The sequence below is a fragment of the Oryzias latipes genome, chromosome 9, assembly GCF_053564925.1.
Source record: "Oryzias latipes strain Hd-rR chromosome 9, Olatipes_Hd-rR_3.1".
Classification (NCBI taxonomy): domain Eukaryota; kingdom Metazoa; phylum Chordata; class Actinopteri; order Beloniformes; family Adrianichthyidae; genus Oryzias; species Oryzias latipes.
In genome coordinates, this window is record NC_136245.1 from 3550926 (window position 1) to 3575000 (window position 24075).

General features: G+C 43.1%; 2 protein-coding genes and 1 long non-coding RNA gene across 11 annotated transcripts in view; all 3 read right to left on the reverse strand.

Moving 5' to 3' along the window:
* Positions 1-4582: 4582 nt before the first annotated feature.
* Positions 4583-10261, reverse strand: LOC101165738 (polyunsaturated fatty acid lipoxygenase ALOX8-like). The gene is made up of 9 exons (XM_023958632.2): positions 10095-10261; positions 9839-9982; positions 9444-9647; positions 9282-9368; positions 9037-9203; positions 5998-6119; positions 5788-5888; positions 5415-5585; positions 4583-5247 (listed from the first exon to the last, which is right to left on the reverse strand). Exons 1-9 carry the CDS (start codon positions 10251-10253, stop codon positions 5068-5070), a joined length of 1335 nt encoding a protein of 444 aa, XP_023814400.2. The 5' UTR covers positions 10254-10261; the 3' UTR covers positions 4583-5067.
* Positions 10262-10710: 449 nt separating this feature from the next.
* Positions 10711-13028, reverse strand: LOC110013334 (uncharacterized). Its single transcript, XR_002873906.2, has 3 exons — positions 11679-13028; positions 11508-11589; positions 10711-11264 (listed from the first exon to the last, which is right to left on the reverse strand). It is a non-coding gene; the product is annotated as an uncharacterized LOC110013334 (long non-coding RNA).
* A 1673-nt stretch (positions 13029-14701) lies between these two features.
* Positions 14702-24075, reverse strand: part of ddr2l (discoidin domain receptor family, member 2, like) — a 32877-nt gene continuing 23503 nt past the window's right edge. For 5 of the 9 annotated variants that reach the window (XM_023958820.2, XM_023958819.2, XM_078952134.1 and 2 more), the window contains exons 12-20: positions 23488-23599; positions 22945-23061; positions 21361-21471; positions 20373-20617; positions 20169-20296; positions 18654-18851; positions 18348-18582; positions 17330-17479; positions 14702-16251 (exon numbers count right to left, since the gene is read on the reverse strand). In XM_023958820.2, coding sequence (XP_023814588.1) covers positions 16117-16251; positions 17330-17479; positions 18348-18582; positions 18654-18851; positions 20169-20296; positions 20373-20617; positions 21361-21471; positions 22945-23061; positions 23488-23599 — 1431 coding nt within the window. In that variant the 3' untranslated portion in view covers positions 14702-16116. The remainder of the gene's footprint in view (positions 16252-17329; positions 17480-18347; positions 18583-18653; positions 18852-20168; positions 20297-20372; positions 20618-21360; positions 21472-22944; positions 23062-23487; positions 23600-24075) is intronic. The other 4 variants (XM_078952135.1, XM_023958821.2, XM_078952137.1 and 1 more) reach the window with 1 other exon arrangement.

Sequence of the window (24075 nt, forward strand, 5' to 3'; positions counted from 1 at the left end):
ATACTGAAAATAAAGTTGATGCTAAAGCGAAGAGGGATGAAGCTAAACATTTGAGTTCTGCTCCCAGAGTCCACCGTGGTCTTCACCTGCTAATCATAAACCACATCCTCTCATTAAGTGAAAATGAAGAAAACTACAAAAGAACTTAAAAAAATTCACTCAACCCAAAGTTGTACTGACTTAAATATGCAACCATCGATAAAAATAAATAAAACAAACCTTGGAGCACCAGGCATGAAAGGGGTTTATTTTAGGGGTAAAAATCCCAATTTTAACCAGGGGGTCTATACAAGTGGCCCCCCTAAAAGCACCAAAAACCATTTGAAGTACTGCCACCGGTACAGCTTGGCCTAAATGCTCCCGTGTGATCGGCTGATTAGATGTTGCTATAAAGTGGCCACTGAGTGTACATTTCCTTTATTTAAGCTCTAAATGAAAGATCTTGGGCTCAGGGAGACCAGTTCCCCCCCAAGGCCAAACCATGCTGTTGTGACAGCTGCAGACTGTGGTGCTGTTTCTTTAAAACCTTCATGTGCCCTAAAGCATTCATAGCTCCAAGCTGCACTTCTGAAGCTCCGTACTGTCAGAGCTGCTGGAGGACACGACCAAGTACATCACGTCCGGAATCTTCTGACCACCAGAAAACTGTCATATTTTTATTAACCAGATCTTAAAGACAAAACCAAAGTGCTCCACCTTCTTCCATTCTGCATGTCAGAATGTTGACCAGTCGTCTGGATCCTTTAATGTCATCGTCTCCATCAATGATGAGTTCTGGCTGAAGGTTTCTGCCCATCTTTACTTCTCATCTTTTTATTTAACCATGTCAGACACCTGCTAAAAGTTGACTCTTTTAGATTGAGCGTTGGTGTATTTCCAATCTTTCATTCCATTTTATTAACTGGCTGTGTCAAGGGGTGAAACATTTTCTTTGATAGTAATATCCTGTTTGATCAATTTTCTCCTTTTTTAGCAGGTCTGGACTAAGACAGCAGCATTCAATGAATTAAGCAGTTGAAATATGGACAGAAATATTTCACGTTAAAGTTGTTTTACACTTTTGTGTGTTTGCTTAAACACACAAACCCAGCTTCATCAGCATTATGTAAGGGGTTCTGACTTTTATTATGAAAAGTACGATTTAAAGAAAGGAAACTTAGGAATCTTTTGAATTCAAATAAAATTAGACAAAAAGATTGTCATTTCAGTTTGTTGAAAGAAAACATCTGTTTTAGTCCTTTAAGCTCCAGTGTTATACGGGTTATCTTCATTAATCATCAGTACTAGGGGGAAACTTGGACAGTCTCCAGAAATTCTCACTGAGATTGAAACCCAGTAGAACCACATCCCCTTAAAAGGATCCAGGACACCCCCAAAGTCTGCCGAGCCCAGGAAATGCTGACCCAGCTCTGCCTGAAGACCAGTGCAGCAGCAGGTGGAGCCCTGCTGCATGAACGCAGCAACAGCAGCAGTGTAGGCAACTCAACAATAATCAAAGCTTCAACCTAAAACTGCTACTGTTCACGATATTACGTCATAAATGTCTGGGGGGTTTTAAGTCAGGAAGGTAATTGCTGCCCCCTGGTGGCTGCTTCCTGTACCTTTGAGCTGCTCCTACCTGCATCTTTATGGGTGCAGCTAAATTGAAACTTCAGTTTTACACTTTTTGTCAATTGTAACCCCTTCCTGATTTAGAACACTTCATTTTTTGGTCTCCATGTCCTCTGATGACCCTACCGACCTTTGACTTTACATTTAAAAAAAAAAAACAGTGTCATTTTCTAGGACAAAGTTTGTGCAGAAAAGAGTTTGTCAGAAATTTGCTTATGATGGACTGTTATGGATGGGACTGTTGGTGTGAAAGTAAGCCTCTGCTAATATCCCATCATCCCTTTGTTTACACTCTCTCCACTAGCTTAGAGCCCCTATGCTCTACCAGTGGTGGTAGAACAAAAATAGCTACCAGTTTTGGAGCTATCCAGCGATACAGTTTTGAGCCAGAAAATGAGGACGTTAAAGGATCTCTTTGTCTGCAATGGGTACATCAAAATGGAGCACAGCAAAGAAACCAGTTTACCCATTTCCCTTGCTGCGTCACAAAACAGACCATTTTCAACAGTATTTTTTTTATCTGCTCCTGATTCCTGATGGTGACAAAGAGAGGCAAGGTAGTCCACACAGGAGGGGTCTCACTCCCAGAAGGAACAATAGCAGACATCGAGGACAGTTACAAGTACCTTGGAATTCTGCAGGCAAATGGCAACCTGGAGCAGGCAACAAGGAATAAATACCTCCAACGAGTAAGGCAAGTCCTGAGAAACCAGCTCAATGGCAAAAATAAGACCCGGGCAATAAACAGCTACACACTGCCAGTTATCAGATACCCTGCAGGAATAATAAGATGGCCAAAGGAAGAGATACAGACCACAGATGTTAAAACACGAAAGCTCCTCACCATGCATGGAGGGTTCCACCCCAAATCCAGCACCCTGAGACTGTATTCTAGCCGCAAGGAAGGAGGCCGAGGACCAGTGAGCGTGGAAGCCACTATCCAGGATGAAACATCCAAGATCCATGAGTACATCAAGCTCAAGGCCCCAACTGACAGTGTGCTCAGTGAATGTCTCAGGCAATGGAGAGCAGAGGATACAGTGCTGGAGGACAGATCCTCATGGGAGGACAAACCCCTGCATGGGATGTACCATCGGACCATAACTGAAGTGGCTGATATCAAGAAGTCCTACCAATGGCTAGAAAGGGCTGGCCTACAGGACAGCACTGAAGCGCTCATCCTGGCAGCTCAGGAACAAGCCCTGAGCACCAGAGCAATAGAGGCTCAGATCAACCACACCAGACAAGATCCAAGGTGTAGATCTACCACACCAGACAAGACCCAAGGTGTAGATCTACCACACCAGACAAGACCCAAGGTGTAGGCTGTGCAAAGAGGCGCCTGAAACAATCCAGCACATAACTGCAGGGTGTAAGATGCTGGCAGGGAAAGCATATATGGAGCGCCACAATCAAGTGCCTGGAATAATATATAGGAACATGTGTGCAGAATATTGACTGGAAACCCCAAGGTCAAAATGGGAAACACCTCCGAAGGTGGTAGAGAATGAAAGGGCAAAGATCCTGTGGGACTTCCAGATCCAGACTGATAGGATGGTAATGGTGAACCAACCAGACATTGTAGTGGTGGATAAAGAACAGAGGAAAGCCGTTGTGGTGGATGTGGCAGTGCCAAGCGATGGGAATATCAGGAAGAAGGAACATGAGAAACTGGAGAAATACCAGGGACTCAGAGAAGAACTGGAGAAAGCCTGGAAAGTGAAGGTGACAGTGGTGCCTGTGGTAATTGGAGCAGTTGGGGCAGTAACCCCCAAGCTGGAGGAGTGGCTACAACAGATACCTGGAAAGACCTCAGACCTCTCAGTCCAGAAAAGCGTAGTGTTAGAAACTGCTAAAATACTGCGCAGGACCCTCAAGCTCCCAGGCCTCTGGTAGATGACCCTAGCTTGGAGGAGAAACCACCCGCGGAGGGTGAGAGGGGCGTTTTTTTTGTTTTGTTTTGTTTTTTTATACATATATATATGTCCTCTATCATAAGAACAATCAATGCTACAAGAACATGGTAAAAACACAATTTTCTTTGGAGTGAGTTTCTAACACATGTGGTGATGCCCTTCGTCCCTCCGTTCCAGAGGCTCCATTGGTGTCACTCCTCTCCCCTTCCATCTCAGTAGGGATTTGTGGTTCACTCGCAGTTGTTTGGAGTAGCTTTTAGTGGCAATCTTAATCTCTTGATGTTGGGGATTACATAGCTACGTGTTCCGATTGTGACAGAGCCAATTTCTACAACCAACATCCATCTTGTCTTCTAAAAAGGTCTCCAGTTCCTCAATGTTTCTGGTCTCCTCTGTCTTATGTTTCTGTCGTATTCCTCGGTGTATCTTCAGTTCTCTGTACCGTGCTCAAATCCCAACAGTCATCCACCAAGCTCCATGGTATCATCACCACCCAGTTCATGGCTCCTGGATCAAGTGTTTTGCCTGCCTTAGTGCCTTTGTTGCGTGTATTTTGCAATTGTTTGCTTCACTCTTTCTCTTTTGGATAACAGACCTCAAAATTTGAACTCTTCTCCAGATTACTGGACAGACATTGCATAGACATGCTAGGAACTCCTTTTTGTAAGACAAGCTCATTAAGTCTCACCAAGTGCACGTCTCTTGGTTGTTCAGTCATCATTTCACTATCAATGACTGGAAAGCATAGTTACCTGCATTTAAAGCAGCTGATTATAATTGTCCTAAAGTAGTGAGGCCCTCCATTCAACAGCAGTGAAAACAGTGATTCTGGCCTCCGCAGATTTATAAGATCTTGATATTTAGTGAACACAAGGATCTGGCAAATAAACTCGCTTTATCCTTACCGAATATAAAAACAAACAACTGATTTCTTTGCTGTGAAGTCATACCGAGGTTTCTCATGGTGATATTGTGGTACAAAGAACAAATATTTAAAAAATTCATTTATCAACAAACTAGACAAAAAGCTGAGGAAAACTTGGATCGTAGTTTAATTAGTTTATTGTTTCAGCATTTACAGAGAAGAACAGATTAAATCAAAAGTAAGTACAAGAACCATAAGATATTGCTGGAGGAATGGGGGGATATTTATGTAGAATATTCATCCATTAATCCCTGTTTCTCAGTGGGTGGAGCCTGTCCCAGCTGCAAAGACACAAAACACTCTGAACAAACTATCAGTACATCAGATGCACTTCTAAATGTTTCTTAGAACACCAATTCACCATGATTACCATCAAAGTAGTCTCTGTTCTTAATATTCATGATAGAATGAAAGAATCAAGTTTATTGTCACATATATATATACACAGAAACACGGAAACATAAAATACCTATGTACGAATTCTGAAAACAAACTCAGAAAAATGGAGGAATGTGTGGATGTGCAAAGACCTATAAAAAATAAAAGAGGCTACTTTAGTTTCTAAGTCTTAGTTGAAGCCTCTCCATTTTTGGAGACAAATAGGTTTCTGAGGGTTCAAATGGCTACACTGTTCTCCACCAGCATTGGGTCCAGAAAGGTGTACGGCAGCTTCACATTTTGGTTTCTGCACTTGATGTCTTCACTGAGCTTCATGAGATCTCGCTGGAACGTGGTGACCTTGTACTTCGGAAAGTCCTCGGTGAAATGCTCCTCCACAAACTCATGAAGGTATCGCTGTGGAGAACAAAGACATTTTCAGTCACACATTTCTATCAAAAGCAGGAAGAAAACTGGGTCTTCCCAGCAGTGCATGGTGGTTCTGGAGTGTCACCACGGCAACAATGATTGAAGTTATCAGGGTTCAGAGAATTAAGATGGCATCATAACCCCTGTTCTCTTACCGCGTCAGAGGACTGCATACTGAGCAGCCAGATGGTAGCCAAAATGTGTACTGTAGTCTGAACGTCTGGTAGAGTGGACAGGAAGCTGGCTTCATCTGCTTTACCCTTCTGGGTTGGAGGGGGTTCCTGCATGGTGGAGGGGCCATTGGGCATCCAGCCATAAAGGTCATACTGCAGTAAAAGTGGCATTTGAATCAGAGGACAAGAGGATTTTTGGTTAAAGATATGCTTCAGATACTTTGAAGAAAAGTTTGGATATCAGGTAAACTTCATAAGAAAGTAAAGCTCTGATGATTTCAGTCTAAGATCCTCCTTAGTTTCCAGAAATCTCACACAAGGAAACCAGGATCTCATTTGAATGATGATGACTCACCTGTCCAGTGTTAACAGCGGCATGCTGTACAGAGCAGGTGAACATCATCATGGTAACAAACTTGACCAGCTCAGCCACAGTGGTGAATTTCTGTGGGATTCCTGAGAATTAGGAAGGAAAACTTGTTCATTTACAGCGGTTAAGATCAGATCAACCATTAACTGATGTTCCTGGAATGTATTTATCTCCAACTTCATAAAATCCACCCGCCGGTCTCACTGCGTCTCAGAAAGCCATTTTCAAAGATCTCCTGGATCCAGCTCTGCAGCTCAGCATCATTCTGGACCATGCAGTCGTTCTTGTAGTAGAAGCTGAGGATGCCGTGAACAAACCTTTGACAAGAACACAAACTGTCAACAAAATGCATTTCCACCTGAAGTTTGAGTCCAGTCTATTGTGTTTTGTCATTATTTAAATGTTCAAATCCCAGTTGTATTGCCTTTTTGTGAGGTCTGTCTACCTCAGACCTACCTCAGGTCTGTCTATTCTCCCTATTAATGTGGGGACGGTCCAAAAACATCATATAGGATAGTTTGTGATTTAGGTCTTGGTGTTGGGTGTGGTTTCTGCAGGTTTGGGATATGATCCATTCTAGAACCTTTTTGGCTCTCCACATAATCCACAAAGTCTTGGTAGTTGTTGAATGATTGGATAAATTAATGATTCAAACATTTACAAACTCATAATCTATTTTCCCTTTGAGAAAATGACCCAGCAGTAACAGAATTCTGCACTTTATCTTTTGTCACTTCAGCCCTGAAGGGATTCTCAACATTATTCAGGGTAAACTCACCTGTACAAGCTTTAACAGTAAATAAGTAAGTAAATTTATTTGTATAGCACCTTTCACAGACAAAAGTCACAAGGTGCTTCAAAGGTTAAAATAGGGGTGTCAAACATACGGCCCGCGGGCCATATCTGGCCCCCCAGGTGGTTTAGTCCGGCCCACACATGAAAAGAAAAAATCATAAGCATGTTTAAAAAAGAAAGCACGTTTCTAGTCCATTACTGTGGCGAGTTATGATTTTTTTAAAGAAATTACCGAAATGTGCAATTCTGCCACTAGGGGAAGCAAAGGAAAATCAAAACAGGTGAAAGAGCATATGTTTGAAACCTAACAGCTCTGCTTCTGGGTAAGATGCAGTTTGTTCCCCGCAAGCCTCAAGGCTGTTGTGTTGCTATAAGAATGATCAGTAGTGGCACAATAATGACCAAAATGTTGTCAAAAAGAAGTGGATTGCTGAGCTTTCCAAGAAAAACGGACAGTTTGTTTTTTTAGGCGGGGTGTTTCATTTTTGTCTTGAGTTTATTATCAGGATTGCTTCAGTGTCAGATGTAAAATATTAAGTCAGTATAAAATTGAATAGACCTTTTTCTTTTAAGAGAAATTCATTTTATTCGAGATCCATTGGCCTCTGTGAATGAATGTGTAACAATAAGTGATTAGGCTACCATGTTGGTTGAGGCATTTTTTCCAACTGAGTAAAAAAACAAAAACAAAAGCTGTTATTATGTTTTTATGTTACCGGTCCGGCCCACCTGAGATCAGACAGGTTGAATGTGGCCCCCGAACCAAAATGAGTTTGACACCCCTGGGTTAAAATATGTATATATACACATAAAAAACATAATAACATAAAAGATAATAGCATAAACCACGTAAAACAATCATCTCAAGCCCATTAAAAGCTGTTTCAGTTAAAATGCTTTGCAAAAATAAAAAGTTTTTAGTTGACTTTTAAAAGAATTCACAGAGTCCAGGGAACGAAGGGACAATGGAAGCTCATTCCAGAGTTTGGGAGCGACAGCCTGGAAGGATCTGTCTCCTCTAGTATGGAACCGTGTGCGAGGGACCATCAACAGGTTCTGATCCGCAGACCTCAGTGCACGAGATGGTCTGTAAGGGGCGATCAGATCACAAACATATGGAGGAGCTTGAGGATGAAGGGCCCTAAAAGTCAAAACTAAGATTTTGTACTGATAACCATAAGCAACCAGAAGCCAATGAAGAGCTTTGAGGATCGTGGAGATGGGATCTCTTCTCTTGGTGTGGGTCAAGATCCTCGCAGCAGAGTTCTGGATCAGCTGCAGGCGAGACAGCTCCTTCTTATTCAGACAGGAAAACAGACTGTTACAGTAGTCTAGCCTTGTATAAACAAATGCATGAATAAGAAGTTCTAGATCTTCATAAGACACCATCTTCTGTAGTTTAGAAATGTTCCTCAAATGGAAGAAACAGTTCCTGATCAGCTGTTTGAAGTGCTGCTCCAGCGACATATCTTTGACAAAAATGACACCCAAATTTCTAAAGCTGGGTTTGACAGCCTGGTCAAGAGAACCCAACTGCTGCTTAATCCCTGGTATTGCATCATCAGGGGCAACAACTAAGGTTTCCGTTTTCTCTGAGTTTAGTTGCAGAGAGTTTTTACAGAGCCATTGTTTCATCTGCATCAAGCAGTTTATCAGAGAATCCAGCTTGTCTGTCTCAGAGTGCTTAAAAGAGCAATATTGCTGGATATCATCAGCAAAGAGATGGTAGGAAACATCGCTGAAATCCTGAATGATCTTTCCAAGGGGGATCATGTATAGGAGAATATAACAGGGCCCAGAACAGAGCCCTGGGGAACCCCACACAGTAAGTCTGCTGACTGAGACATTTTGTGGTTGGCCATGACACTGAAATTCCGACCAGATAAGTAAGAGGAAAACCAGTGGAGAACTGACCCTGACAAACCAATCAGGTCCCTCAATCTGTCCTATGAGATCTGGTGGTTAGCCGTGTCAAAGGCTGACGAAAGATCTAGTAAGACGAGGACTGTGTATTTGCCAGAATCAGCAGACATCAAAATATCACTGGACACTTTCAGCAGGGCTGTCTCTGTGGAGTGATGTTTACGAAAACCTGACTGAAAACTGTCATCGATGCTCCTTTTATCCAAGAACTCTGACACTTGTTTAGCCACCACCTTTTCCAGAATCTTTGAGATAAATGGAAGCTTTGAGATGGGTCTATAATTCTGGAAGACTGATGGGTCAAGATTAGACTTTTTCAGCAGAGGCTCCACTATAGCATGTTTGAATATATTTGGAAACACACCAGTGGAAAGTGAAAGGTTGATCATTTCAGTGACACTTTGGCCGATGGTATCAAACACCTTTAAGAAGAGTTTGGAAGGAATGACATCAGATGGACAAGTAGAAGGTTTCAACTTGGTCAACAGAGCAGATGTGTCCTCCAGAGTGACAAGCCTAAAAGTAGACCACAGCTTCAGCCCATCGTCCCTGTAGTAGAAGTTGGGCACATCTTCCAGGCCGCGATCAGCGATGTCATCAGGTATGCAGAGGGATCTGTAGGTCATGGAGGAGACACTCCTGTCCAAGAGGGTCAGCATGCCCTTTCCACCAGATGCTGTGTACTAAACAGGCAATCAAAGCAAAGTTAGATACTTTTGCTGACCCACAAATAATGAAGAAATCTTCTGAAGTTCACTCACCCGGGTAATGATTCCTTTCCTTGAGATGAGCAAGTTTCGAGCCAAGAAATTGATCTGCAGGGTGTAGCGTGTGTGACGGATGAGGAGCTGAAAGGGAGACAGGAAGAGTTATGAAGACCCAGAAAGAGTACATAAACGTGGTGACGGATCAGCTTCAGGTACCTTGAAGACAGGGTGAACTCTGGGAAGGTTGCGCTTCAAAGACACCGTAAACACCTCAGCCAGCAGGTGAGTGCGCAGCAGGTGATAGTTGAGCTCATGCAGGTTGGAGTCTGCGCTCTTCACATACGTCTTTGCCAACAGCCAGTCATACTCTGAATCCGTGGGGAAGAAGATGGGGTTGTCCCTTCCTGGTTTCTGCTTTAGCTGCAGAGAAATCAACAAGTGTCATGTGATGATTAAATCCATGGAGGATCTGACTCCTGGTCCTGCCAGAGAACAACAAAGATATCTGACTCCAGTCCTCTTTCTTATCCAACTGCCATGTTCTTGTAGCTTTTTGTTGAAATAATTCAAATGTCTTTTTCTGAGGAAACCTTCCTGAAGCTTCTACTCACCTGAATGGCAATAGGCATCATCTCATCATCTTCATTCTTGTGGAGCAGGACCAAGGGAGCTGCTAGAAACTGCTTCCTCCCATTGATGGTGTTTGTTTCCACCCCATCCAGAATGTTGTAGTCGCACAGAAAGATGTTTCCTTTCTGTTGTGAATGGAAGAAAGATGACGCTGTTACCCTCAGGGGTTGATTTTAGCACCACGTTCATGTGGAAACCAGAAAAGAATCTGTCTGCTGCGTGTCAGGAGCTTGTTACCATCATTTCAGTCCGCAGAGTGAGCTGAGACTTGCTGAAGGTAATGTTCGAGGGAACAGGAAACTTTGATGGGAGAGTTTTACAGCGTCGGATCATCATCGGGTTCACTCCATTTAGAAACTGGTAGCCAAAGAAGGCGTCCTCCCTCCAGTGCTTCATGGCGTAATCTGACAAAACAAATCTGTTTTAATAAGGCGTTCTCCAAACACATTGCTGTTAAAATTTAGTGACATTTTTTTTAAATTAGAAAATTGTCTTTAGTTTGGGTTAAAAACATCCTCTAATGTGATCAGGACGTACTTGTAGCCACACGTCCTCTTTTATGAACACAGTGTTAGTCACTGCAAAGACGTTTCGGGTTTGAAAACCAAACAACTGAAATACAGAAAGTTTGGTGATTTTTTTAGTTGTTTTTTTGGTTTCAGATGTTACATAGGATTTGCCACGTGGCAAGAAGAAATTCTCAGAAGTTTTCTTTTTGTAAATTCAACCAGCTTTTTATCAACTTTTATCAACTGTGTCCTATCCAGTTCCAAACAGATTTCAAGGAAAGATTTATGTTGCTTGACCAGATTTTTGTTCATAGAAATTATCTTTATTGAAGTGTGACTCCCTAGAGCTGTGGTTTCTGGAAAGAGCGTCTTTTTGTCAACAATAATCTCTCCATCTGCATAAAAACTGCACTGCTCATCTCAATAACATCTCTGACGGTATTTGGAAGTGCTAAACATGGCTTTCCAAAGGGGAGCAAAAGCACACACTGGGACACAGTCTGCAGTCAGAACATACAATCAATTGTTTATTGGTGCAGGTGCAGTTTAAATAGGCAGTGACATGGCATGACCACAGGGAAAACACCTGAGAAGAATTCTCAACAATTGGGAGTACACCCATTGGACAATCAACCTGTTAACAGGAAGGATTTCTCTTTCTATAAGAATCAATAAAGTACCTGACACTGAGGTCACATGACACTCGTACAGCTTTTCAATGTCCTGAGTTCAAAGTCACTCTGGCATGTCCAACCATCAGGAAGCAGACACATACGCTGCCACTGCTGTGAAATTAAACTCCAGTTCCCTTGTGAAGGGGTAGCGGTCATCTGGGGGCAGAGACTTCAGGGTATCTGCCTCCATGCAGAGTGGAATTCCCTCTTTGTAAACGGCCCACCTGAGCAGAACAGGACAGTATAGAGCAGAGGAAGGTCAGCCAGCTGTGAGGAGTCCTGATCCCAGAGGGACCTGGACACGTCCAACAACAAAGACGGCTTCATCTAAAGGCCTGATCTGTGATCAGCTGATCGATGTATTTCTATGCAGTGAACAGTAGGAGGAGCTGTGGCTCCTTTCATTAGAGCTGAGATCATGATGGAGCATCACCATAAAGAACATCTTTAAAGATCTGAACTCTGACCTGTAGAGATCCTTCTGATTCTTCAGCTCATTCTTCCTCGTCTTGATCATCTGAGGATTCGTCTCCTGGAAGTCCAGCACAGCTGAGAGGAGAGAAGAAAAGCCCAGAAGCAGGTCAGATCATTCTGGAGGACAGCATGTGGACAGCAAAGTGCATGTGAGAGGAACAGACCTGCCCCCTCCCTGAAGAAGTGCTTCTTGCTGTCTGTTAACCAGTGGTAGATGGGAAACACGTAGACTTTTCCATCAGGAGACTCCACCTCCACCTTTGCAGGGAGCCAACTGTCTTTGATGATGATGCCTCCCTGTTTTTTAAGCTGGATCTCCAGCAGCTGTCCCAGGTCTTCAGAGCAGGTCACAGTGAACGTGGATACCTGGATTTGAGAGAAAACTCTTTCATCACCATCTCAGATCTTCTTTTCTCTGCCTCCTCCAGAACCACAATCTCTGCCACTGCTGCAGACTCTTAAACACACACACCAATGCTTTCTACTTACATCTCTTTTATGGAACTTGCATTTCAGCTTCACAGGTTTGCTGCTGCCATCCTGGCCCACCAGGGTGATGTACACTTTCTTTATGGCAGCAAAGGCCACGTCCTTGGTAGAAATGGTCACTTGGTACCCCACCTTCATTTTTACTTTCAGCAAAAGAATCCTGACAGACTTCAAGAACAAAACCAGAAGCAGATCAATGAGACACTTCTGTTGCTATGTTTCGGGTTTTTCAAAAAGCAGGTCTCACCTCTGAGCATCAAACCAAGAACGTCCTCTGAAGAACTGCTCTGCAGATACAGCTCCTCACAGAGGCTTCGCTCTTTTAAAGGCAGTGTTGTGGGCATGCTCTGCAGCACATGCTTCTGATAAGGAAACCTTTATATGTTTTAACGGCTAAAGAATGTGAGGTTCTTCAGAAAAAGGAAGCAATCAGCTGTCATTGATGATTACACTTTAATGATTGTTTCCACATGCATGTGATGACTGTGGACTCTGAAGCTTTAGTGGCTTCATGATGGACAGAAAGTGACCTTTAATTATTTGGAGCTTAGTTGAAACATATGTCGATATACATCCAGTCCGCCACCAGATGCCGCTGTCCTGTGTGGTTTCAAAGCCCTGAATGGGTGGTTCATTTTTCTGGCACAATTACATGAACCCCAATGAGGCTTCATGGGGCTTCTATTCCCATCCCTAGCTGTCGGTCTGGCACTGCTCCGGTGGCTCCTCTCGTCCACACAACCAGCAACTAGAAGACGCAACCCCCGCCGTCTCCTCGGTTCAGAGCTCTCGCTCCTGTGTTCCTGCCGATCCTTAAATTCAATCTCTAATCAGCACGCCCCCAGTGCACACCTGTGTCTAATTCTAGCAGCATGAGCTGCTGCCTTCAGGGACCCTCCGGATTTCACAAAGAATAAAAACACAATAAAAACTGTTCATTCCGCTACATAATGACTTGTCAACGGTGGAGCATTTGGCCTTTGATAGGGAGAAGGGGGGAAATCAGCCGGATTCAGCCCCCCACCCCCCACCCCCCTTTTATCCTGTTTCTGCTCGGTCTGCAGCTCGGCTGCAGCTTGCTGTTGCAGGAGTCTGGGTCTTATCACAACTGATTCATCATCTTCTTTTTTAGCAATCAGACATGCTTCTCTAGTTTTACTTTTCTGAATGCCATTCTTTCTTTTTGTTGCTTCCTTTAACCACAGTTTTGCACAAATTAATTATTCACTATTTTTTTGTTTGTTTTTTATTTTTTACTCTGTACTTAATTTGTAACCGTTGGACTAATTCAGTTCATGACTGTAGTATCGCAGCCACTGTTGGCTGAAGCCGAGGTTCACTTTGGATAGTTCACCAATCCATTGCAGGGCCAAACAACCAACCACACTCATGTTTACAAGCAGAGATCATTTATGATCACTAATTAACCCCTGAAGAATGTTTTTGAACCCAACCCCAAGTGTTCATCTCTATTCCACCTTCTTCTGTGGAATCACTGCACAACTCAGGGAGACAATTTCCCAGATATGTTCTCATCTACTTTCTGTCTGTTACGCAATCCAGCGTGTGAATCAGCACCCTCCCAACAAGAAAAATTAAACCTTTAGAATGTCTGAAAATACTTTAGAATGTCTGAAAATACTTAAGAATGTATCAAAATAGTTTAGACTGTACGGAAACACTTTAATATGTGTCTAAGTCAAACGTTTTTTTTACTGTCGTTCTGTTTTTGCTCTGTTCCTCCACAAGGTCCCCTCCGTCCAAGTGTGGTAATTTGAAAGAGCATCTGGACTGTTACCTTTTGGAGAGGAGTACTGTGAGGGTTTTCCACTCTACTTTAGTGTTTCAGTGACATTGTTGGTCAGGTTCTGTTCTGATTAGTCTACCGTCAGTCACTCCAGGTCCTCAGTGTGTTTAAATGTCTGGTGTTTGTCATTGTCAGGTCATCTGCTTTGTCAGCTTCTCCAGAGTTTTGCTCATATTTCAGTTTATTTGATAAATGTTTAAGGTTCTGCCACCAAGCCTGGTGCAGGAGGATTTTTGGGTCCAACACCAGCAGTTCCTGACAGCTGGTTGTACAAAACCACACACCTTTCATTGCTACATGAGGGCTCATCCTCGTACTAGTCCTGGTCCAAAAAGGAATCAAAACCTAGATTTGGGATTAGAGTAGGGTCTGCATTCACAGTAGCTGCTTACCTAATTTGCAGTTTGTCACTTTCTTCTAAAATTGTTTGCTTCAACGCACTGCATCCAAAGTATTGATATAAAAAATATCACAAAAAAACAAAACTAAAAGGCAAAACAATCCGACTCCTTCACAGGGCCTATTAAACAAAGGGATGTCCGCATACATGCCTATACAGTTTCTTATATTGTTTCTATTTTAGAATTTAATATCTGCTATTTTCTTTTTACTTTGTACCTTAGCATGATGGGTGCTCTTGGTTTTATCATTATTAGTATTTTATTCTAAAATCAGAAAAAACTAGAAATTGTTTTTGTTCTGATCTCAGCATTCAGCAGCAGCAACAGGCTTCCTTAAATCCTAATATGGTCCTTCGTCCACTTCCTGTGTTCTCAGGTCATAAACATGAACTTGAACGTATCCTCCTTTTCGTATTCTCCTTTTCTCATGGTAGAAAATTAATGCTGCGCCTCCACATTCATGACCTGACTTTATAAAGACGATGTTGAATTCTGTTTTTGACAAAAACATATTTATTTGAAGAGAAGCAAACAGATTTAAACAGAGGTCATTCTCCATGATCCACAGCTACAAACGTCTGCACTGAAGAAATCTGCTAAAAGGTGAAGATGAATGATGAAGAGGAGGAACTGGAAAGAAAATCATACAGAAAAAGCCCCTGAAACCCCCCAGAACAAAAACAAGTAAAATCAGAATCTACCATAAGTTCTGACTGAGAATTATTCATCATAAAACCACATTAAACCTGCATTCACACCACAAAAATACAGGTGACCTTACTGTACACTGTAGCAGAGGCTGCAGAAGTTTCCAAACAGCTCAAAATCCACAGGCTCACTGCAGCAAAGAACTCTGGGAGACTGAGTTCAGTGGTTCCCTCATCACTTCCCCTTTCAGTTTCTTCAAAGAAATCCATCAAAATAGAGAGTCTGGTCAACCACTAGTCCAACAAGCTCCCAGTGCTCAGAGGAATGCTGGCAACACCACTTCACCTCACACGTGCACGCACACGTGCACTCATACTGACAGAAGTGTCAGATACAGTACAGACGACAAAACACTTCTGAAACAGCTAAAACACTGAAGGACGTTCACTCAGTCAGCTCGGGCCGCTGGCACCACTTTACGTCTGATTCTTGACGTTCCAGCGAAGATTGAATGATGAAGAACGGAGACGTGAAGCAAACAAGGCAGGAGGACGTTTACTCTGAGATGCAGCTTCTAAAGTTTTACTTTAGTGATGAGAGATTTGAGGAAGAACAGCTGATTTGATGATGAAAATGGGTTTCCTCTCTTTCATGTTCTCTTCTCCAGCTGTGATAAAACCTTTTCATTCATGTTTAGTTGGTTTGTTTGAACAGGCAGTGGTCTTTGTTTTCCAGTCTGTTTCCATGGCTGCCTACAGATGTGCCTGTGTCCACCCGTCCTGACACAAGGATGTCCATGCAGCCTCAGGTGTGATCAACATTCATCTCCATAGCAACAACTCCACAAACAAGAAAAATAAAATTATCATCTAAAACTCTAAGCCTAACTACATTTTGACCCTAGCTCCAGTGTGGGGTAATAAACTAACTCGATTAAGTGAGACACGGACACAGTGCTTTACAATGAAAACAGGAACCACAGGAGAGACGAGAAAGACCGGAACCTACGTCCAGCCATAAACCAAATCTAAAGGAGACATGAAACAAATAAGAACTGTCAGATAAGGACCGCCATGCTTCCCAACAACCAGCAAATCCATGACCACAGCAGACTCAAAGGTCTGCAGGGCTTCTCTTTCTCCCTTGTGTCTTGGAGGAGTCTCAAAGGCTCGGCACAGACGGAGGCGGCGCAGGACCTCCATCCCACACGTGACTCCGCCCTTTCAGAGTCCGACCAGGACCTCCGGCGAGCCTTGTTCACGCTCTGACGTGACGCCTCAGAGTTTGGTAGATTCCATCGAAGGTGGGCCGGTCTGTGATGTTGCGACTCCAACAACGCATCATCAGCTCGAAGAGGGAGGGGGGGCAGAGTGGCGGGCTGTAGAGGAAGATCTGAGGGGGTGGGGATGAAACAGGGATTAGACTAAATAAAGGCACTCACAGAAATCAGAAAAGGTAAAGAAAAACCTCATCAGATAATAATAAACCACCCGAAACAACAGCTGAATAAACCTGATGAATACTGCAACAGTCCCACTCCAACAACCTTTGATCTATTATCAAAGCGTTCCCAGTGGTCTTTTCTTTAACATTATGCCGTTATTAGCAGTAATATTTTTGAAAATGTTGTTTTCTAGGACATAGTTTCTGCAGAGTGGCAGGAGTTTGTTCTAAATGTACCTCTGATTAGTGGACGGTACTGTTGGCGGGGAGCAAGCCCTTCCCCCTTTACGTAACCAAACACAACCAGTGCAACAAAAATGACGAGCGATATTGGAGTTTTGAGGCGAGGAAAACGACGAGGAATTCGACACGGCAGCACTCCTAGTTTTTTCCCCTTTTGATTATATGGGTCAGATGTACCGCTAACATGGACCAGACACACGGTCCACAGGAACCAGAAACACGCAGCAGGATGGATTTTCTATGTAACAGTTCCCCTTTGTTTAAATGGCTTTTTTTCATCTGATTGACCACGATTTGAATCAAGAAATAATCAGAAATGCAGCTTTAATCTTAACATCATGAGAAAAAGGCTACAAGAACATGTTAAAAACAACCAAATCCCCATTTTCATTGGAGTGGGTCTTTAGCTCTAGTTTTTATTTATTTTACGTTTTAAATGTTGACATTTTCACTGTAAACGTAATTTGTTGTGTCCCCCTAGCCAGGACTCTCTTGAAAAGATGTTCTTAATCTCAATGGGATATTTCCTGTGTAAATAAAGGTTAAATAAAAAAAAAATGCTAAGAGGTCCAATTTGAGCAGAAAAAGTACAAAGTAGCTTTAAAAAAGCTGAATTTTGGTAAGAAAAAAAAAGTGCTTCAATTACAGAATTACAGCTGAAACAATTAATCTGCTTCACACAAATCAAACAGCATCAAGTCATACAAACATCAGACGTCCACCAGTTCAAGAACACCTGAATGGGAGGCGTCTGGCTCCTGCAGGGACGGCTGCTCACGCTCACCTGTCTGCCCTGGTTCCTGAAGAACTCGCCAGTGTTCTCTATGACCTGTTCATCGGACAGCAGGCTGTAGGGCTGCTCCTTACACAGAGTGAAGATCTCCCACAGGGTGACCCCGAACGCCCACACGTCACTCGCAGTGGTGAACTTGCCCTGGAAAGAAGGACAGGTGTCAAAGAGCCAAAGCAGGGTGCAATACCGGGGATGACCTGAAGATGTCACTGTAAGAGGGTTTCCCGTCCGCCAGGAATTCTGTCCCCTTCAGTTTTAAAAGCAAAGTTCTCAAGAGGCACACACAACATCAAAAAATAACACAAAAATACAGTGATACTCAAAAGCATGCTCTGTTTTATGAACTAAAGGTTTACATCTACTCATACGTGTCTCCACATGCCTCCTGGGGGCTTGTAAATGAGGGTTTGGCTGCTCTGACCCTGAAACCTCACTGCTCCACGAGTAACGACCTTTTTCTATATTCTGAATAAAAAAATATCTACAGAAAACAAATGCAAAAACAAACTGGAAGGAGCTGCATTTCCAGAAGAAAACGCAGGACTGAATGCTATATTGCTGAATGAAAATGAAGCTTAAAGGGTAATAATTGGCAAAAATAGATAAATAAAGAAAGAAAGAAATTATCAAAGTTGACCATAAATAAAATGAAAACAGCACAATAACAAAAAAGATATTTTGTGAAAAAGCAAGTCTCTGCACCAAGGATTCCCCGTGTATTTCAATGAAGGCAAAAATCCTAGAAATCCTTTAATATATTGAAAAGTTTAAGGATTTGATGGACCAAAAGTCATAGCTGGAAAAAGCTGAAAGAGCTGAACATTTTAATAGTTGAAAGGTTCAAATGGCTGAAAAAGAGAAGGAGTTAAGCGCCAAAAAATGGTGGAAGATACTATAGTAAAGTGAGAGAAACAGGAAAACAATAGGGTGAATACTTTATAGCATTCAACCAATAAAGTGAAGCCATCCCAGTTCTGAGTGCTGCTGAGGCTTTGGGCCGTATCCTCACCAGCAGGATGCTCTCCCAGGCCATCCATCTGATGGGCAGCACCGCTCGGCCCTGGATGCGGTAGTAGTCGCTGCTGTACAGGTTCCTGCTCATCCCAAAGTCTGCGATCTTGATGGTGAGCCGGCGGTCCACCAGGCAGTTCCTGGTGGCCAGGTCACGGTGCACAAAGTTCAGAGACGCCAAGTATTTCATCCCCGATGAGATCTGAACCGCCATGTGGAGGAGGTCGCACAGGCTGAGGACAGGAGAGAGACATGAGGAGGAGAGGCGGCACAGATGCAGCCAGCGGACGAGGACTCCGCCCACCTGACGGACGGGATGCTGTTGGCGTGCGTCAGCGTGCTCTCGATTTCCCGCTGCGACAGGAACATGTTGAGGTCTCCGTTCTCCATGTACTCCGTCACCATGCACAGCGGGTCGGACGACACGCACACGCACAGCAGCCGGATGATGTTCGGGTCGTCCAGCCGAGACATGATCTTGATTTCCTTCAAGAAGTCGTTTCTGATGGAAGAAAAGACAGAGACGCTTTTGAGTCCCAGAGGTGGTCAGGCTGCTGACGGAGGATCCAGAGAGGACGAGCTTCTCTGGGTAGAAAATGTAAATGACGGTTAAACCAAACTAACTAGTTCCAGTGTTGCTGACACATCAAAACTGCTTGTTAAGTCTTTTGGGACTAAAGACCTATCAGATCTACAATTTAGAAAAGACTGTCAAACACTGGACTTTGAGGATCATGTTCTGTTTTCCAGAAGTTCCCGTTCTACTTCCTGGTGATTCTCTGGACTGAATGAGCACAAATGATCCAACTCAAGCAACAGTCTGAATCACAGCACCGGCTTCCAACTGAGTCTGGGTCTTTCTTGTTTCGGTATTCTTTGAGTGGTCTCGCCTCGCCTCCCCCTCCCTTCCCCCTCCCTCAGGTCAGCTGATCGGCGTCTGGTCTCAAAGGCAGCGTAGGGGCGATCGAACCTTTTTCATCTGTGCTCTGAAGCTTTGGAAGGCTTTGTTGTTAAATATTACACAAGCATGTTCACTATCCATTTTAAAACTTAATAATCATTTTATAGCCAAGCATTTGGGATTTTGCTGCTATTTTACATTTCTGTTTTTATTGTGTTTTATGTTTTTTTATCTACAAGTTTTTATTATTTGCTATGTTTTTATTCATTTAAATACAGTACATTTGTTTTTAACAGTTTTTTAAAATTATGTTTAAATTTAATGTTCAGTGCTTTATTTCAATTTCAAGTTTTTTTACAGTACTTTATGAATAAAGTTGATGATGATGAGGAAGATTCTTCAGCAAAAACCATTAATTATCCCCTGAATGATAGAATGGGTCCATTTCTTTCTCAGATGATTTTTCTATATTCTGTTGGTTAACAAGATGATGAGTCTTTTTGTTCTTCCAAATCAAAAAAGGATTCACTTGCTGTCTGAGTTTTTTCTGCAAATTCTTTCTTTTTTGTGTTGTATTTTCATTTTGAGGAGACCCCCTGCATCAGGTTTCTTCATCTGTGATGTAGAAAAGTCTTCCTCCTTCTCCTGTTTTGTGGGAGTTTAGGAGAATTGTGGCGTTTTCACTTCGTATTATTCTGTGAAATGTACTCCATAAAAAAGATTGTTTGGTTGACGGCAGGGAGGGGGGCAGATCTTGAGAAGCAGTTACCCCCCCCCCCCCCCCCCCCCCATCTGCAGTGTTTCATTACATGTCTCTGCATGCGATCATCATCATTTTATAACCGAGGGAGGGGGTGGACACTTTACAAACAGCACTTCTACACGACTAGACTGGACGGGACGGTGGTGTCGGTGTACCGGGCTTGAAGGGTGGCGTCGGCCCTCAGCTGTTTAACCGCCACGAGCACCGGCCGGCTGTCTCTGTCAGGGAGGGGCGACCCCTCCCCGAGGAATTCTGGAAGCCCTTCTGCCTCGCACAAATGTACCTGAAGAGGACCAGATCAGCACTGGTTAATCCAGACCCGTTCAGAACCAGAACTTCCTGCTGGCGTCCATACCCACCTCTCCAAACTGACCCTCCCCTAGCTTCTCCCTGAAGATCAGCTGTTGCCGTGGAAACTCGGCGGCCGAAATGTCCTTCCTGGTGAGAGAGTCCACGGTGAGGGCGGGGACGGCGTACATGTTGCTGCCCGTGACGCCCTGCAGCCGGATGATGTCCGTTTCTGCATAGTGTGGTGCGTTGCTATGGAAACTCTGGTGTGGAGTGCACTGGGTGACGTCCGGCTCTGCGTAGCCCCCCCCACAAGCTGTACGGAAATCAGAAAGGGTCCATTAATACATGTAATTCCTACTTCATGAAGGTCAAAGGTTCAAAGATATGCAGATGACTCTCTGATTTACATCCAGAGGAAAGAAGGTCCTCAGAGACTTGGAAGTCCAGTTCCTTCACTGAAATCTAACACGTGCTGCTCTGCTTTAGGGGCAAGACCAGGAGAAAAGCACATCAGAGGCTTCATCACTTCACACGCAGTGGGATGTACAAACATCAGCAGCGCGTGGGCTGTGACCAACATTCAACACCATCCAGAAAAGGAGGAACCTCTTTTTAAATGTTCAACATAATCAGAGGTTAAACGGTTTGTTTCTGTTCGTGATAATCAAGATTTCAAAAACCCATCCAGATGAAAAGGCATTTTTTGGTGTTTTTAACGTGTTCTTGTGACATTTTATTCATTATAGAGGACATTTATAAGGAAAGTTAACATTAAAAGGAATTTTTGAGTTTTTCTTTATTCTAATTGTTGTCAATCAGGAGCAGATGAAAAAAAACACAGTTAAAAAATATCTTTTTTGTGACTTAGAAACTACGATGGGCGGCCTGCTCCGCTCCATTCTGATGGATCTGCTTGCAGACAAACAGCTGATATCTGATATCTGAATCAGAACTGTACAGCTGGACGAATTTCTGATAAACTTCTGCTGCTCTGCAGAAACTACGTCCTAGAAAACGTTTCTGGGTCAGAGGCAGGTCACACCTTTCAGGTCTTACCACGCAGCCAGCCCGGGGTCATGTGACAGGAAGTCAGCAGGAGGACGTCATAGAGAGGGTTACCGAGGAGGAGATAAGAGGAAGAGGAAATGAGGAAAGGAGAGGAGAGATCTGGAAGAAAAAAGGCAAAAAGTGTGAAAATTGAACAGGTCTATGGATGAAGGAGGCATGCAAAGTGTTCACCAAGGGCAAGTGTTGGAAGGATGACCATGTGGGTGGAGAGTGGAGAGTGACCTTCATAGCAGCACTTTGAGGTTTATTGTTCGCATGAAAAGACTATGGGGTCAGTTCTAATGTCAGTAAACAAAACAGAGCAGATTACAGGCTATTTATTAGGGATCTAATGATTAATCGATACATTGATTTTCAAACAGATTGAGCTGTTAATCGTATGGAATTGACCTAAACTATTAAAAAAATTGATTCAAAAGTACAAAAATTGATAATCAATATTAGAAAATACCATTTGGATTGAGGTCCAGTAGGTTAATTTTAATAGAACGTAAAGATGTCCAAGTACATCACAGTAGAAAACACACATGATGTCAACAAAAAGTGATCAACCATCATTCCAGTCCAATGTGTGGACAGACTTTGAATAAAGTCATGTGACCATCCAGTGTCTACAATGTTCTAAGAATGTTCCCTTTGGATTCTTTGGATGTGGAAAAACAACAGTGGTGAACTTTAGGAAACTAACATGTGAATGGATTTGACATTCATTCTAGTTTACTTGTTTGTTTGGACACAGATTTCATTTAACTTGATGATCTGGAAGAAATCCAAGAATCTGGAAAACTGTTCAGTAGCAGGAATTTCTGTCTGAGTCTCACTTCTGGAAGTTTGGATCAAGAGGATCTGGATCCATGTTAGGTCAATGAATCAGATCCTTCAGAATGAACCGATATCAACTATGAATCGGATCGTCAACCACAAATGATGATATGAATGGAATCGTTGTTCAAATGAATCACTACACCACTACTATATATTATCAAATGCTAAAAAAACCTGTATTTGTAAAGCAAAGCGATAAAAAATCCAAAAGTGAGCTTTACAGTGACTGAGCCAAAATGTCCAAGAGCTGAATGAAGCGTTTTTTTCCTTTGATTCTGTTAAATAAAACATGTTTTTACATGTTCACTAATGCATACATGACACACAGTGGTATTTAGGTGTGGTTCTTAATATCAATTTGTCAAACTTTGCAGTCATATTCCATCTATTTTGTGGCAGGCATCATGAATAATGGCAGCCCCCTTCATGGCATCCCCCCTTGACAAAACAATGAACTGGAGATTATTGCACAAAATGAACTGCGGTAAGATTTCCTCCCAGATGCTGGAAATTCTGTGTAAGATTTACCCAAACAACGATTTGAAAGATTGCTGGAGTTATTTCTAAGCTCCCTGGCTTTAAAATAAAAAAGCAGGGCTAATGGTGATGGTTCTGACCCTGTTGGCTTGCTGCAGCTTCAGAAGCTTCGTGAAGCATTAGAACCAGACATGAAAAATGCAAATCAGCCTCTGCAGCTGCTGGTTCCACATCTCTGTGCTTCAGAGGCAGAAACTCCAGCGTTCTCACCTGACGCCTCGGCGCTCTGCGGCAGCTCTGGAAGCTTGTTTCTCAGCACTGCCGGGTTCTGGTACTGTGGGTCCAACAGAAACACCCTCTCATAGTGTGGGTCGGTGTTGGCCGGGCCTGAAAACAACACCCGACAAGAACCAGATTGAGAAAAGCATACATTTATTTTAGTTTATTAAACCAAAGCACAGCATCCTGATCAAAACACCCCAAGGTGCTATAAAGAAGACAATCACCTCCAAACAAAAAAGCATTTATGAGTCTTATAACTCCACATGTGATCAAATTGGATTCAGATCAAACCAAGTTCATGTTTCTCACTTATATGGTCCAAGCTTTGGTTTAAAAAAATAGAAAATAACCAGATGACTTCAATCAAAGGATTGAGAGCAGTTCACAGCCGTGTAAACTCAGATAACTCGCTTCAGACATTGATAGACAGTCGATGTCAGCTGGCAGAGACGTGGCTCGTCGATTTCCGACTGGTCAGACCATGAAACCACAGAGGAACCGAAATCAGCTCGTCTCTGCGTGGCTCTATACCTGTGGGGGCGTGTCCAGTACGGGGGGGCACAGGTGGGGTCTGCATGATGATGGTGTCGCTGCAGGACGACAGGCGAATCGTCACCTCTTCATCCAAGATCCGGCGTGGAGCCTGCAGAGGAGCGATTGGTCAGTGGTGACGGCAACGACGCAACTGAAAAGAGAACCTGGTACTTTCTTTGTCTTTCAACATAAAAAAACACATTTACTGTGAGTTTGTGAGTTCTGTATGTTTGCCACCATTTGTATGTGACCACCTGTATGTTTACAACCAAGAATCCATACCTGAGCAGGTTTGTAGCAGATGTTGGTTTCGGTCTGTGAAGTCACTGAACTGTAGATCCAAACCAGTCAGTGGATGACTAATGCCTGAACTTCACATCTAATCTCCAAAAACACTAAGAAAACATTTTTAACACCTGCTTCAAAAACAAACTTTATTTTCATCCCCTCCTGTTTCTGAGCACACTAAATCCCTGACCTTAAACCTGCTGCTGTGAAAAGAGACGTAAAAAAAGGATGTAGAGATGCTGCGCCTTAGACCTGATGGATAAATTATGCCCAACGGTGGATAAGATGATGAAAAGT

Bases quoted from the DNA above. Each gene is read 5' to 3' on its own strand.
- LOC101165738 (XM_023958632.2), bottom strand. From the start codon at position 10,253: ATGAAGCACTGGAGGGAGGACGCCTTCTTTGGCTACCAGTTTCTAAAT. The intron at 9,983-10,094 runs GTAACAAGCTCC...CATTCACAACAG, and splicing joins CTCTGCGGACTGAAATGATG to AAAGGAAACATCTTTCTGTG. The intron at 9,369-9,443 runs GTACCTGAAGCT...TCTCCCTTTCAG, and splicing joins GAGTTCACCCTGTCTTCAAG to CTCCTCATCCGTCACACACG.